This window comes from Oncorhynchus keta, chromosome 35, assembly GCF_023373465.1.
Source record: "Oncorhynchus keta strain PuntledgeMale-10-30-2019 chromosome 35, Oket_V2, whole genome shotgun sequence".
NCBI lineage: Eukaryota > Metazoa > Chordata > Actinopteri > Salmoniformes > Salmonidae > Oncorhynchus > Oncorhynchus keta.
In genome coordinates, this window is record NC_068455.1 from 46498855 (window position 1) to 46512640 (window position 13786).

The 13786-nt window shown below is 42.2% G+C and overlaps 1 protein-coding gene across 3 annotated transcripts in view; it reads left to right on the plus strand.

Moving 5' to 3' along the window:
- LOC118368557 (ALK tyrosine kinase receptor-like) overlaps positions 1 to 13786 on the plus strand; it is a 45728-nt gene that overhangs the window by 500 nt on the left and 31442 nt on the right. For 2 of the 3 annotated variants that reach the window (XM_035752750.2, XM_035752751.2), the window contains exons 2-5: positions 17 to 175; positions 2522 to 2635; positions 9682 to 9868; positions 11367 to 11457. In XM_035752750.2, coding sequence (XP_035608643.2) covers positions 19 to 175; positions 2522 to 2635; positions 9682 to 9868; positions 11367 to 11457 — 549 coding nt within the window. In that variant the 5' untranslated portion in view covers positions 17 to 18. Of the gene's footprint in view, positions 1 to 16; positions 176 to 2521; positions 2636 to 6389; positions 6444 to 9681; positions 9869 to 11366; positions 11458 to 13786 lie in introns of those variants that run through there. The other variant, XM_052497084.1, reaches the window with a different exon arrangement.

Below are 13786 nucleotides of genomic sequence, written 5' to 3' on the forward strand. Positions count from 1 at the left end.
GTCTGTGCGTGTATAGGGATGGAAAGTGATGGAGAAGTGATCATCTGCCCCGTGCAGAACTGTAGCCACTGTGAGACGGGCGAGTGTCATGAGAACGAGGAGGGGACAATGTGTTACTGTGACGAGGACCTCGAACTTGCCCCCGACGGTGTCTCTTGTGTCAATGCATCAACAGGTCAGAGACACACACACACACACACACACACACACACACACACACACACACACACACACACACACACACACACACACACACACACACAACACACAAACACACACTACCTTTGTAATATAACAATCAGAGATGTATGTGCCTTGCTCAATTTGATGACTATAATAGAATTCTACATATAAATTAAAACATGATTAATCTTCCTTAAATCATCCACTTAAAAGTAATCTATTAGCAGGGGTTATATACTTTATTGAATCTTACTCATAGGAAATGCTTTTTAAATGATGTAGTAATAATTCACTAATTGTTATAATTTTTTTGATCAATTAATCAATTTTGATCAATACTTAGGATAGCTTGCAGAGGTGAAATCATTGTTCCATATTTCTTTTCCAGACTTGGGTCAAAAACATAAGTCACATACTTTTAAAAACTTCAATGGTTAGTACTTGAAAGTATTTTAATGTGTGCTTGACTGACCTTGGAGTTTGCATTTTGTGGACTATACCATTGGTGACCATTGTGTAGCACATGTAAAATATTGAAATAATATGCCGTATGCAGGCGCTAATAGAAGTTTATTATGGTTCTTGTCTGGGTAAACAAAGATTCTGAGCCAACACAAAAAAATTATCCAACACCAAAAGATGACTGCGACAACAATATATTCTGTAGTGGTTGGCACCAATATCGAACATTTTATATGATATAGCTCTCACATCATTCATACCAGGCACAATGGGCAAACAGGTGTATGGACTTAACAGAGCTGTGGAAGTCAACAGAAAAGTTTGTTTTTTATATAGTCGATATCTAGCATTATCGTATTGAAAAACAATTCAGCTGATATTGGAATAGATTTTCCATATTTGTATCCATCCATAGGATTAGCAATTAGAACTTGTGCTCATCACTAATATTCACTTAATTTTGTGATGCTCTTTGTCATGACTGTCCTGTAAGGATCTGAATGGGTCAGATCAGCTTGGCAATGGATCACAATAACCAAACCCTCCCTCACCCACAGAAGAGGGGAGGAGGGAGCTGGTGGGGGATTGACGCCTCACCTACTGTAACTTGAAAAGTATATACACTAGGTATATGAAGTCTCCATCCTCTACGTTGTACTTTAAATATGACAAATTATGAAAGTATTTTCCTAAAATGGGAATATGATTTTAGGAGCCATAAGAGATAATTTGTCTCCTATAAACATTGCACAGTAAGTAGCCACACCCCGAGTGAAGTCAGAGAGCGTGTCAGCCTGACAGAACCCTGTTGACCAGAGTGCATAAAATGATAAAGATATTAACATGGAGACCAGAGAGACGTTTTAGCTGCAGCTCACGTCCAAAGTGGTTCGATCTAACAACACGAGGTAGAGGAGAGAAACTCCCCTCCTGGAAAATCACTGGTGCATCACTGGTGCAGCTGATTAGCTGTCTGAAGGAACATATCTAGAAAAGCAAATTTAAGTGGGACCATTCTACTACTCTTCAAACCATTCTATTCTACTACCCTTCTCAAATCACCGTATTCAACTACTCTCATCACTAATGGGAACCGTCGAAACGGCTGGCTAGCCTATCATCCAAGGAGCATCTTCCAGAGTGAACAACAGTAGAAGACAGATGGTAGGGGGGACCCCTTTTGAACAATCAAAGCCTTACAAGCTTTCCACTGAAATCTCAACACCCTTCCTTAGGAGGGCTGGTACCGACAGAGATCCACAGAGATCCACAGTGAACAAAGGCATTTAAACGTAAATATATTCATGATTTCTTACTCCAAACGGGCGGTGGTTCGTGGGCAAAGTACATGATTACTGTGAGAGTAGTTCCTAAAATGTATCAACGATAATTGTCTCTTTCTCTCTCTATCTACATCTCCTTTGTAACATGTCGCCATATGTTGTCAGTCCGCTAGGGACCTTATCCTAATGTATTAAGTGTGTTTGTTTATCCTATGTTATCATTTAGTTAGCTAGTAAATAAATAATTAAACCCATTTGTGTAGTACTGAATTAGTAAGGCTGGGCTTTTTGCAGTTACAGGAGGTTACAACTGTTCAGAATGACGATATGATATGAGGTTATGATTAATACGTTGACTGTTTTATGGATGTGGTAGAGTTTAATTCGGGAGATGGTAACTCTTTAACCAACAACTCTCGTGGTGCCCCAAATTCTTAATGAGTTAATTGTTACATGATTCATTTAATTGGGTAATAATTAAAGATAGTTAGTTATTTCGATAAATAACAGTCATCAGATGATTGAAAGTAAATTCACAACATCTTCTAATAAGATGTACTTGACCAGATCTGAACTCTTCTCTCCCCTGGCAGAGGTGTCTCCGCTGCCACCCCAGCCCTCCCTGTCCCATCTGGCCCTGGGTCTGTCTGTGGGGACCTCAGCCCTGATCGCTGCCCTGCTGCTAGCTGTGTCTGGAGTCATGATCAGTGAGTGGTGAAATGCTACGGATACACACCTATAGTTGTGTGCACACACACACACACGCAAGCTTACGTGGAATCACACAGGCACACAAACACACAAATGTTGGTGTAAGGGATATTAAAAACATGTAGGTATCTATACATACTGTGAGAACACAACACACACCATTACATTTGAACACGTTATGTGCGCACAAGCACGCGTATGTGCATACACACACACAGTCAGGAAGATTGATGCGCACAGACTAGGTACTTTGATGGATCAATGGCTGATGGCCTCCACGTGCCTGTATGACCTCCCTACCGCGCCTGGGCATGCTCCTGATGAGGTGGCAGATGGTCTCCTGAGGGATCTCCTCCCAGACCTGGACAAAAGCATCCGCCAACTCCTGGACAGTCTGTGGTGCAACGTGGCTTTGGTGGATGGAGCGAGACATGATGTCCCAGATGTGCTCAATTGGATTCAGGTCTGGGGAACGGGCGGGCCAGTCCATAGCATCAATACCTTCCTCTTGCAGGAACTGCTGACACACTCCAGCCACATGAGGTCTAGCATTGTCTTGCAATAGGAGGAACCCAGGGCCAACCGCACCAGCATATGACCTCACAAGGGGTCTGAGGATCTCATCTCGGAACCTAATGGCAGTCAGGCTACCTCTAGCGAGCACATGGAGGGCTGTGCGGCCCCCCAAAGAAATGCCACCACACACCATGACTGACCCACCGCCAAACCGGTCATGCTGGAGGATGTTGCAGGCAGCAGAACGTTCTCCACGGCTTCTTCAGACTCTGTCACGTCTGTCACATGTGCTCAGTGTGAACCTGCTTTCATCTGTGAAGAGCACAGGGCGCCAGTAGCGAATTTGCCAATCTTGGTGTTCTCTGGCAAATGTCAAACGTCCTGCACGGTGTTGGGCTGTAAGCACAACCCCCACCTGTGGACGTTGGGCCCTCATACCACCCCCATGGAGTCTGTTTCTGACCGTTTGAGCAGACACATGCACATTTGTGGCCTGCTGGAGGTCATTTTGCAGGGCTCTGGCAGTGCTCCTCCTTGCACAAAGGCGGTCCTGCTGCTGGGTTGTTTCCCTCCTACGGCCTCCTCCACGTCTCCTGATGTACTGGCCTGTCTCCTGGTAGCGCCTCCATGCTCTGGACACTACGCTGACAGACACAGCAAACCTTCTTGCCACAGCTGATGTGCCGTCCTGGATAAGCTGCACTACCTGAGCCACTTGTGTGGATTGTAGACTCCTTCTCATGCTACCACTAGAGTGAAAGCACCGCAAGCATTCAAAAGTGACCAAAACATCAGCCAGGAAGCACAGGAACTGAGAAGTGCAGAACCACTCCTTTATTGGGGGTGTCTTGCTAATTGCCAATAATTTCCACCTGTTGTCTATTCCATTTGCACAACAGCATGTGACATTTATTGTCAATCAGTGTTGCTTCCTAAATGGACAGTTTGATTTCACAGAAATGGGGTTGACTTGGAGTTACATTGTGTTGTTTAAGTGTTCCCTTTATTTTTTGAGCAGTGTACTTTGTTTTGGATGCTGCGGCTCTGTTGGGCTTAGTTGCTGTGAGCGCTGCTGTCTGTCCCAGGATCCTGCCAGATTCCACATGGGGTGATAGACACGAAAGCCTATCTCGCTCTGCGGTTTCAAATGGAGGTCGCTATTGAACATTTCCAGCGTTGCGGAAGCTGTTTTTACTTTGCTTTGTTCCGGGACAGTGCTGACTTTCAATGTAGCAACTGCTTGCTTGCAGAGGACTACAGGAGTGAAGCGGCTACTCATAGCAAGCAAGTAGCAAACCTACACATGGTACTGGGGTATCCACGCCCACCTATCTTTTCTTTTTCTTCCACCCAAGTAGCCGGACGCCGCTCTGGTCTGGTGGAAGTTTCGCTCTCCACAGCTTACTGGCCGATGCTCAGCAGGGTTTCATCCCCGAAGGGGTCTCCCCCTTCCATGGAGAACAGAGCTATTCTCGACCCAACCAACCAGCCATGGAGGTACGTCACTCGCCGTGAAAGACGAAGAAACCTTCCTCTGGCAAAAGATATCTCCTTTGCCACCCTGGATCCAAAGGTTCCGGCACCTTCTTCCTTGGGGGCTTCCCATTCAAGATCAGATCCAGATGTACCTGCGTCTTCGTCCCCGGTTCTGTCTACCTCTCCGGAGGCTTCTACCACGGGTTCAGATCCTCGAAGCTCATCAGGAGGGCTGGCTTGGAACATTTCAAAAATGTATTTTAAAGAACTGATTTTAGCATTAAAAGACTAAAAAACTGCCAATCATTTCAGGTCCATGACCATCGTTGGGCCGCGGGTGTGAAGATTACTGCTGGCAAAATATTACTGTAGCTCTGCTGGATTCACTTTTATAGATAACTTTGACACCTTCTGGAAACAGAAGATAGTCTACAGGAATGACGGAGTCCATCCAAATCATCTTGGCTCCACGCATTTCAAGTCTGCATTGAAACAATGACATTTCAATGATCCAAGACCAGCTCAGTAAATCCCTACCATTGTGACAATGAGTCTTCATAATGCTGCATCTAATGTACATGATCCTAGGGGCATTGGCAAACACTATGTAAGTAACTTCATTTATGTGCCCCTAATTGCACCGAATACCTTTGTTAACCACTTGCTCCTACCCGACACGCAGGCGTCCCATCTAGACATCTGGAAATGCAAATGCGCTACGCTAAATGCTAATAGCACTCGTTAAAACTCAAACGTTCATTAAAATACACATGCAGGGTACTGAATTAAAGCTACACTCGTTGTGAATCCAGGCAACAAGTCAGATTTTTTAAATGCTTTTCGGCGAAAGCATGAGAAGCTATTATCTGATAGCATGTAACACCCCAAAAGACCCGCAGGGGATGTAAACAAAATAATTAGCATAGTCGTCGCTACACAAACCGCACTAATAAAATATAAAACATTCATTACCTTTGACGATCTTCTTTGTTGGCACTCCTAGATGTCCCATAATCACTATTGGGTCTTTTTTTTCGATTAAATCGGTCCATATATAGCCTAGATATCGATCTATGAAGACTGTGATCAAGGAAAAAAATAGCGTTTTATAACGTAACGTAATTTTTTTTAAATTAAAAAAGTTGACGATAAACTTTCACAAAACACTTCGAAATACTTTTGTAATGCAACTTTAGGTATTAGTAAACGTTAATAAGCGATCAGCTTGATCACGAGGCGATGTATATTCTATAGCTGTACGTCTGGAAATAATGTCCGGGTAAATCTCAACCAAAATATTCGGTCGGAGACCGGAAGAAAGGCGCTACCTTGTGCCCGTTTGACCAAGAAACAAATCGTAGGCAAATGACAAGACTGTTGACATCGTGTGGAAGCTGTAGGTATTGCATCCTCGGCCCCATTTAATGTGGTTCACATTCAACAATGGGTTCTAGTGGCGCATGGATATATTTTCGCATTTTCAGTGATCAGATTTTCCTGCGCTTTTCGATGAAACGCACGTTCTGTTATAGTCACAGCCGTGATTTAACCAGTTTTGTAAACGTCTGAGTGTTTTCTATCCACACATACTAATCATATGCGTATACTATATTCCTGGCATGAGTAGCAGGGCGCTGAAATGTTGTGCGATTTTTAACAGAATGTTCTAAAAAAGTAGGGGGTTAGGAGTAACAGTTTAATCAAGTAAGGCAGCTTTTGAATGCAGTACAAATGAGCCTATGAACCAGAGTGTATGAAGGGATGGCAGTGGGGATACCTGGAGAGTCCAATCCCATGCAAGTAGCAGTTAAGGTGAGCCCTGGCACAAACAAAAAAGCAAAACAACAAACAAACAAGCAACTTACAGACAGAATATACAGGGCCTCAAACATCACGAGTATCAGCAAGAATGTGTGTGTATTTTGTACATATGAGCATTTTATTCAATAAGGTGCGAATTCCGACCCGAGTTAAGCTTGCGTGAATGGAATGTAATTCCCTTTGTATGCACTTTTCTCTAAATGCGTAGTCTGACTTTGAACTTAAAGCATGAGAACAGCATGCTATTCACCCACTATTAGTTTGGGGTGGAGATCAAAGAAATTAAATTGTGGCCTTCAGATGAGCCGAATTCTGACCTTGACTTAATTACCTCATAATTTCACCACCTTCACACATGAGGAAACGATGAATACAAATCCAAGAGGAACAAAATCAAGTGTCTTTTTTCCCTATATAAATAAAACCATTCTCCGTGCACTGTAATTTACTAACTGATAAGAGCTATTGATAACAGCTTGGTAAATTAGTAAGTCGTTTGGATAAGGGGATTTTAAATATAAATGACAATTGGTTTAGATATATTTTACCTTATGGTCACTGGAGACAAATATGAAACCAGTCATAAGGCAGCAAACTGAAGCACATCAGCATATCACGGTAGCCACCGTCACTTATACACCATACATTCAAAACTGTCACTTTAGTGTTAGTTTCCTTAAATTTTTTTAATCATTCAATTACAACGTTTGTTTACCTTCTTTTTCCTCTGTCACGTTTGTGTGGTCGATCCTAAGGATCGCTAGCAACAGTGGGCCATATTAGGCTAGCGTATTACAAGGTGTGCTATAATTTGGGACATGTAGCCTATTTGAGTTACTATGGAATGCAGACCATGCGTAGCAGTTTATGTATATTCTATAGCTGTACGTCTGGAAATAATGTCCGGGTAAATCTCAACCAAAATATTCGGTCGGAGACCGGAAGAAAGGCGCTACCTTGTGCCCGTTTGACCAAGAAACAAATCGTAGGCAAATGACAAGACTGTTGACATCGTGTGGAAGCTGTAGGTATTGCATCCTCGGCCCCATTTAATGTGGTTCACATTCAACAATGGGTTCTAGTGGCGCATGGATATATTTTCGCATTTTCAGTGATCAGATTTTCCTGCGCTTTTCGATGAAACGCACGTTCTGTTATAGTCACAGCCGTGATTTAACCAGTTTTGTAAACGTCTGAGTGTTTTCTATCCACACATACTAATCATATGCGTATACTATATTCCTGGCATGAGTAGCAGGGCGCTGAAATGTTGTGCGATTTTTAACAGAATGTTCTAAAAAAGTAGGGGGTTAGGAGTAACAGTTTAATCAAGTAAGGCAGCTTTTGAATGCAGTACAAATGAGCCTATGAACCAGAGTTACACTGTTAGGACTGAGGTGGTGTGCCCTAGTAGGAAGACCCCTTTGTGCAGCTCACCCTGCACTATCTGCTCTATATAAATAATATGAGCAAGTCTACTTCTGAGTAGCTTCCCAGTAAAGCATTAAAAAACAATCAAGCAACCAAGAAAAGTGCTACAAATAGCTCCTATTAACATATGCAGCCTGTAACAGCTGACATTCATATTCTGACTATATCTGAAACTCACTTAGAAAATACCTTTGATGATACAGTGCTAGCAATACATGGTTACCTAAAAGACTGAAATACCAACGGGGGCGGTGTTGCGATCTATATTCACAACCACATTCCTGGAAATCTTAGAGACGATCTAATGTGAAATACTGTAATTACTCTGCCAATCCTGATGTCCTAGCCTTGTCTGAATCCTGGCTGAGGAAGGCCACCAAAAATTCTGAAATCTCAATCCCCAACTACAACACTTTCCGTGAAGATTGAACTCCCAAAGGGGGCGGAGTTGCAATCTACTGCAGAGAGAGCCTCCAGAGTTCTGTCTTACTATCCAGGTCTGTGCCCAAACAGTTCGAGCTTCTACTTTTTAAAATCCACCTTACCATAAATAAGTCTCTCACTGTTGCCGCTTGTTATAGACCCCCCTCAGCCTCCAGTTGTGACCTGGACACCATATGTGAATTGATTGCCCCCCATCTATTTTCAGAGTTTGTACTTTTTGGTGACCTAAACTGGGATATGCTTAACACCCAGGCCGTCCTACAATCTAAACTAGATGTCCTCAATCTCACACAAATTATCAAGGAACCTACCAGGTATAACCATGAATCTGTAAACATGGGTACCCTCATAGATATCATCCTGACCAACTTGCCCTCCAAATACACCTCTGCTGTCTTCAAACAGGATCTCAGCGATCACTGCCCCATTGCTTGCGTCCGTAATGGGTCCGCGTTCAAACGACAATCCCTCATCACTGTCAAACGCTCCCTAAAATACTTCAGAGAGCAGGCCCGGGTATCCTGGAAGGAAATTGACCTCATCCCATCAGTATAGGATGCCTGGTTGTTCTTTAACCTCTCGATCCTGCACTGAAAGTAAAGGGGCTGAATAATTTTGCACGCCCAATTTTTCAGTTTTTGATTTGTTAAAAAAGTTTGAAATATCCAATAAATGTTGTTCCACTTCATGATTGTGTCCCACTTGTTGTTGATTCTTCACAAAAAATACAGTTTTATATCTTTATGTTTGAAGCCTGAAATGTGGCAAAAGGTCGCAAAGTTCAAGGGGGCCGAATACTTTCGCAAGGCACTGTATGTCTTCCTGCTCACTTTGTCACATTGTTGACAAAGTATACATCTACAGTATCACCACATATTAAATGAAATGCACAAGTGGTTTTGAATGATTTCAGTTGATCCTAGAGACATGAAACTTTCACGATACAATAACTTGATTTTCCATTGGCATGGAAATATATTTTTTTAGGTCACCATACAGCAGTGGTTCGTATCCTTTTTCAGTTACTGTAGCACCAACTGAATTTCGCTCTGCCCATAGTACCCCTGAAGTACCCCATCATGTGCATTTTACCTGTAGGCCTATGATATCATAAGTCTTCCCAAGCATCCCCTGTGGATAGGCCCCCAGTGGTCCTAGTACCCCACTACCATACGGAATACACTAAGTCAACACACGATAATACAACATACAAGGGCACTGCACATGGAGGGGAATGACTGCTTTCAATTTATGTGCAAAATAATCCAGGATGCCGACATTGCTCATATTTTTACATCCCTTCACATATCTGTCCATGTTTCCTCATAATATATTAATATTCTTGTCTATGCAGTGTACAGACGGAAGCACATAGAGCTACAGTCCATTCAGCTGGAGCTCCAGAGCCCAGACTGTAAACTGAGCAAGCTGAGGGCCTCCACCATCATGACCGACTACAACCCCAACTACTGCTTCGCTGGGAAGACCGCCTCTGTCAACGACCTGAAGGAGGTGCCCCGACGCAACATCTCCCTCACCAGGTAAACTAGCCTGTAAAATTTGTCATAAACAACTTCAATATAATATATTCTTTTTAGCAGATGCTTTTATCCAAAGCAACTTGCAGTCAAGCGTGGATAAATGTATTGCGTATGGCTGGTCCGGAGAATTGAACCCTCTAACCTGAGATTGAAAGTGCCATGATTTACCATCTGAGCGACAGAGGAACACAACAAAAATAACTAGAATATGTTGTTGTTGTTTTAAACTACACCCAACAATGTAACAGCATAAGCTCTAAGAAAGTGTAGTGTAACAGCATCAGCTCTAATAAAGTCAGAATTTAAGTCAGAATTTCCCACACCCATGGAGTTAGGGACCCAAGACTCTTGGGGTGTTAGGGTATTAACACTTTGAAAAGTGTTATCTTAACACTATTCCAGTGGGTCACATACTGTATACACATTAAGAAATTGTTTACTTTAACACTGTGGGGGTTAAAATTATTATCACATATTTTCAGTGTAAATTTGCAACTCAGACTTTTGAAAGCATGGGCATTTCATGTTCAGTATCACTAATTGGCTATAAAAAAATATGAGATGAGTTCAAATGGAATCAACAATGTTTTTGTTAAGTAGTGATGGGGAAACAAAGCTTCCTGAAGCATTGAGGCTTTCCAGCCAATTCTGTTGAAAATAGTTTACTCAAGGCTTTTATCAACAAAGTGTACACTAGTGGCGCCTGTTGGTAAAAATAATTTAGAGCAGCATTAGCGCATGCACAGTATAGCCTTTTTGCATCGACTTGATGCTGGTACGCTGGCAACCAATGTCCCAAACACAGCGAAGGCTGGTCACCAACAAAACCAATATGAAGGCTGGTCACCAGCCTATGCTGGTCTATGTTTTTTTTCAGTAGGGTTAGAAGTCACGTTTATATGACTCATAATACAGTGAGTGCATACATTTTTAGCTTGTGAGCCCTGCAGGAATTGAACCTAAGACCTTTGATTTGCTAACACCATGCTCTTACGACTGAGTCACACAGGACCAGAAAGCATATCTTCTGCTGCCATTTAGTGGAATGTCAGTTGTTCCTTCTGCTTTGCAAAGTAAAGCAATTCAGTAAAATAGACTTCCATGCTAAAGTCGGAAATGTCTTCCAAATATCTGAAAACTGATCAAACTTATTTTAATATTATACAGACGGTAGTTTCATACGGTAGTTGCCTGTACAATCCCAATGCAATGTTCTCACAAAGCACCAACATTACAGGTGACCCAGTGACTCCTGAAAGCCATGGTATTTATTGTTCGGAGGCGTCAGTACTTCAGATGTCAGAGGTTATAGTACATCACGGTGAAAAGCTAAGCTAGCCACCTGCTGCAATACTGTCCATAGGCCCACTTTCCTTCCACTCAGTAATCAATGACCTCGACTAAAGAAAGATTACTAAGTGTGTGTGTGTGTGTGTGTGTGTGTGTGTGTGTGTGTGTGTGTGTGTGTGTGTGTGTGTGTGTGTGTGTGTGTGTTTAGGGGACTGGGACATGGTGCCTTCGGTGAGGTGTATGAAGGGATGGCAGTGGGGATACCTGGAGAGTCCAATCCCATGCAAGTAGCAGTTAAGGTGAGCCCTGGCACAAACAAAAAAGCAAAACAACAAACAAACAAGCAACTTACAGACAGAATATACAGGGCCTCAAACATCACGAGTATCAGCAAGAATGTGTGTGTATTTTGTACATATGAGCATTTTATTCAATAAGGTGCGAATTCCGACCTGAGTTAAGCTTGCGTGAATGGAATGTAATTCCCTTTGTATGCACTTTTCTCTAAATGCGTAGTCTGACTTTGAACTTAAAGCATGAGAACAGCATGCTATTCACCCACTATTAGTTTGGGGTGGAGATCAAAGAAATTAAATTGTGGCCTTCAGATGAGCCGAATTCTGACCTTGACTTAATTACCTCATAATTTCACCACCTTCACACATGAGGAAACGATGAATACAAATCCAAGTGGAACAAAATCAAGTGTCTTTTTTCCCTATATAAATAAAACCATTCTCCGTGCACTGTAATTTACTAACTGATAAGAGCTATTGATAACAGCTTGGTAAATTAGTAAGTCGTTTGGATAAGGGGATTTTAAATATAAATGACAATTGGTTTAGATATATTTTACCTTATGGTCACTGGAGACAAATATGAAACCAGTCATAAGGCAGCAAACTGAAGCACATCAGCATATCACGGTAGCCACCGTCACTTATACACCATACATTCAAAACTGTCACTTTAGTGTTAGTTTCCTTAAATTTTTTTAATCATTCAATTACAACGTTTGTTTACCTTCTTTTTCCTCTGTCACGTTTGTGTGGTCGATCCTAAGGATCGCTAGCAACAGTGGGCCATATTAGGCTAGCGTATTACAAGGTGTGCTATAATTTGGGACATGTAGCCTATTTGAGTTACTATGGAATGCAGACCATGCGTAGCAGTTTAAACCTGGAGCCTGACACACGGTTCACAACAGGTAAGAAGTCAAGTTTGAGAAATCTTACAGGTTTGCATACCGGTATGCATTTTTCATCGAAACAGACATATATATAAATATATAAAAATTGAAAACTAGGACTGCTGGGCCTCGAGGCCCCTTCAATCTAATGGCAGTCATTCTGACAGCAAAATTCTAACAGCATAATTAATACTTGCATACAGTGCCTTGCAAAAGTATTCACCCCGCCTTGGCATTTTTCCGATTTTTCCTATGGATTTGTTTTGTATTATTTGAATTACACAACATGCCTAACACTTTAAAGTTGCAACATTTTTTCTTGTGAAACAAACAAGAAATAAGACAACAAAACTGAAAAATTGAGCATGCATAACTATTCATCCCCCCAAAGTCAATACTTTGTAGAGCCACCTTTTGCAGCAATTACAGCTGAAAGTCTCTTGGGGTATGTCTCTATAAGCTTGGCACATCTAGCCACTGGGAACTTTGCCCATTCATCAAGGCAAAACTGCTCCAGCTCTGTCAAGTTGGATGGGTTCTACTGGTGAACAGCAATATTTACGTCATACCACAGATTCTCAATTGGATTGAGGTCTGGGCATTGGCTAGGCCATTCCAAGACATTTTAATGTTTTCCCTTAAACACTCGAGTGCTGCTTTAGCATTATGATTAGGGTAATTTTCCTGCTGGAAGGTGAACCTCCGTCCATGTCTCAAATCTCTGGAAGACTGAAACAGGTTTCGTTCAAGAATTTCCCTGTATTTTGCTCCATACATCATTCCTTCAATTCTGACCAGTTTCCCAGTCCCTGCCGATGAAAAACATCCCCACAGCATGATGCTGCCACCACCATGCTTCTCGAGGTGATGAGAAGTGTTGGGTTTGTGCCAGACATAGCGTTTTCCTTGATGGCCAAAAAAGCTCAATTTTAGTCTAATCTGACCAGAGTACCTTCTTCCATATGTTTGGGGAGTCTCCCACAAGCCTTTTGACGAACACCAAACGTGTTTGCTTATTTTTTTATCTAAGCAATGGCTTTTTTCTGGCGACTCTTCTGTAATGCCCAGCTCTGTGGAGTGTACGGCTTAAAGTGGTTACGTGGATAGATCCTCCAATCTCCACTGTGGAGCTTTGCAGCTCCTTCAGGTTTATCTTTGCTTTCTTTGTTGCCTCTCTGATTAATGTCCTCCTTGCCTGGTCCATGAGTTTTTGTGGGAGGCACCCTCTCGGGGCAGGTTTGTTGTGGTGTCATATTCTTTCAATTTTTTATCATGGATTTAATGATGCTCCATGGTATATTCAAAGTTTCTGATATTTTTTTATAACACAACCCTGATCTGTACTTCTCCACAATTTTGTCCCTGACGTATTTGGGGAGCTCCTTGGTCTTCATGGTGCCGCTTGGTGGTGCTCCTTGCTTAGTGTTGTTGCAGACTCT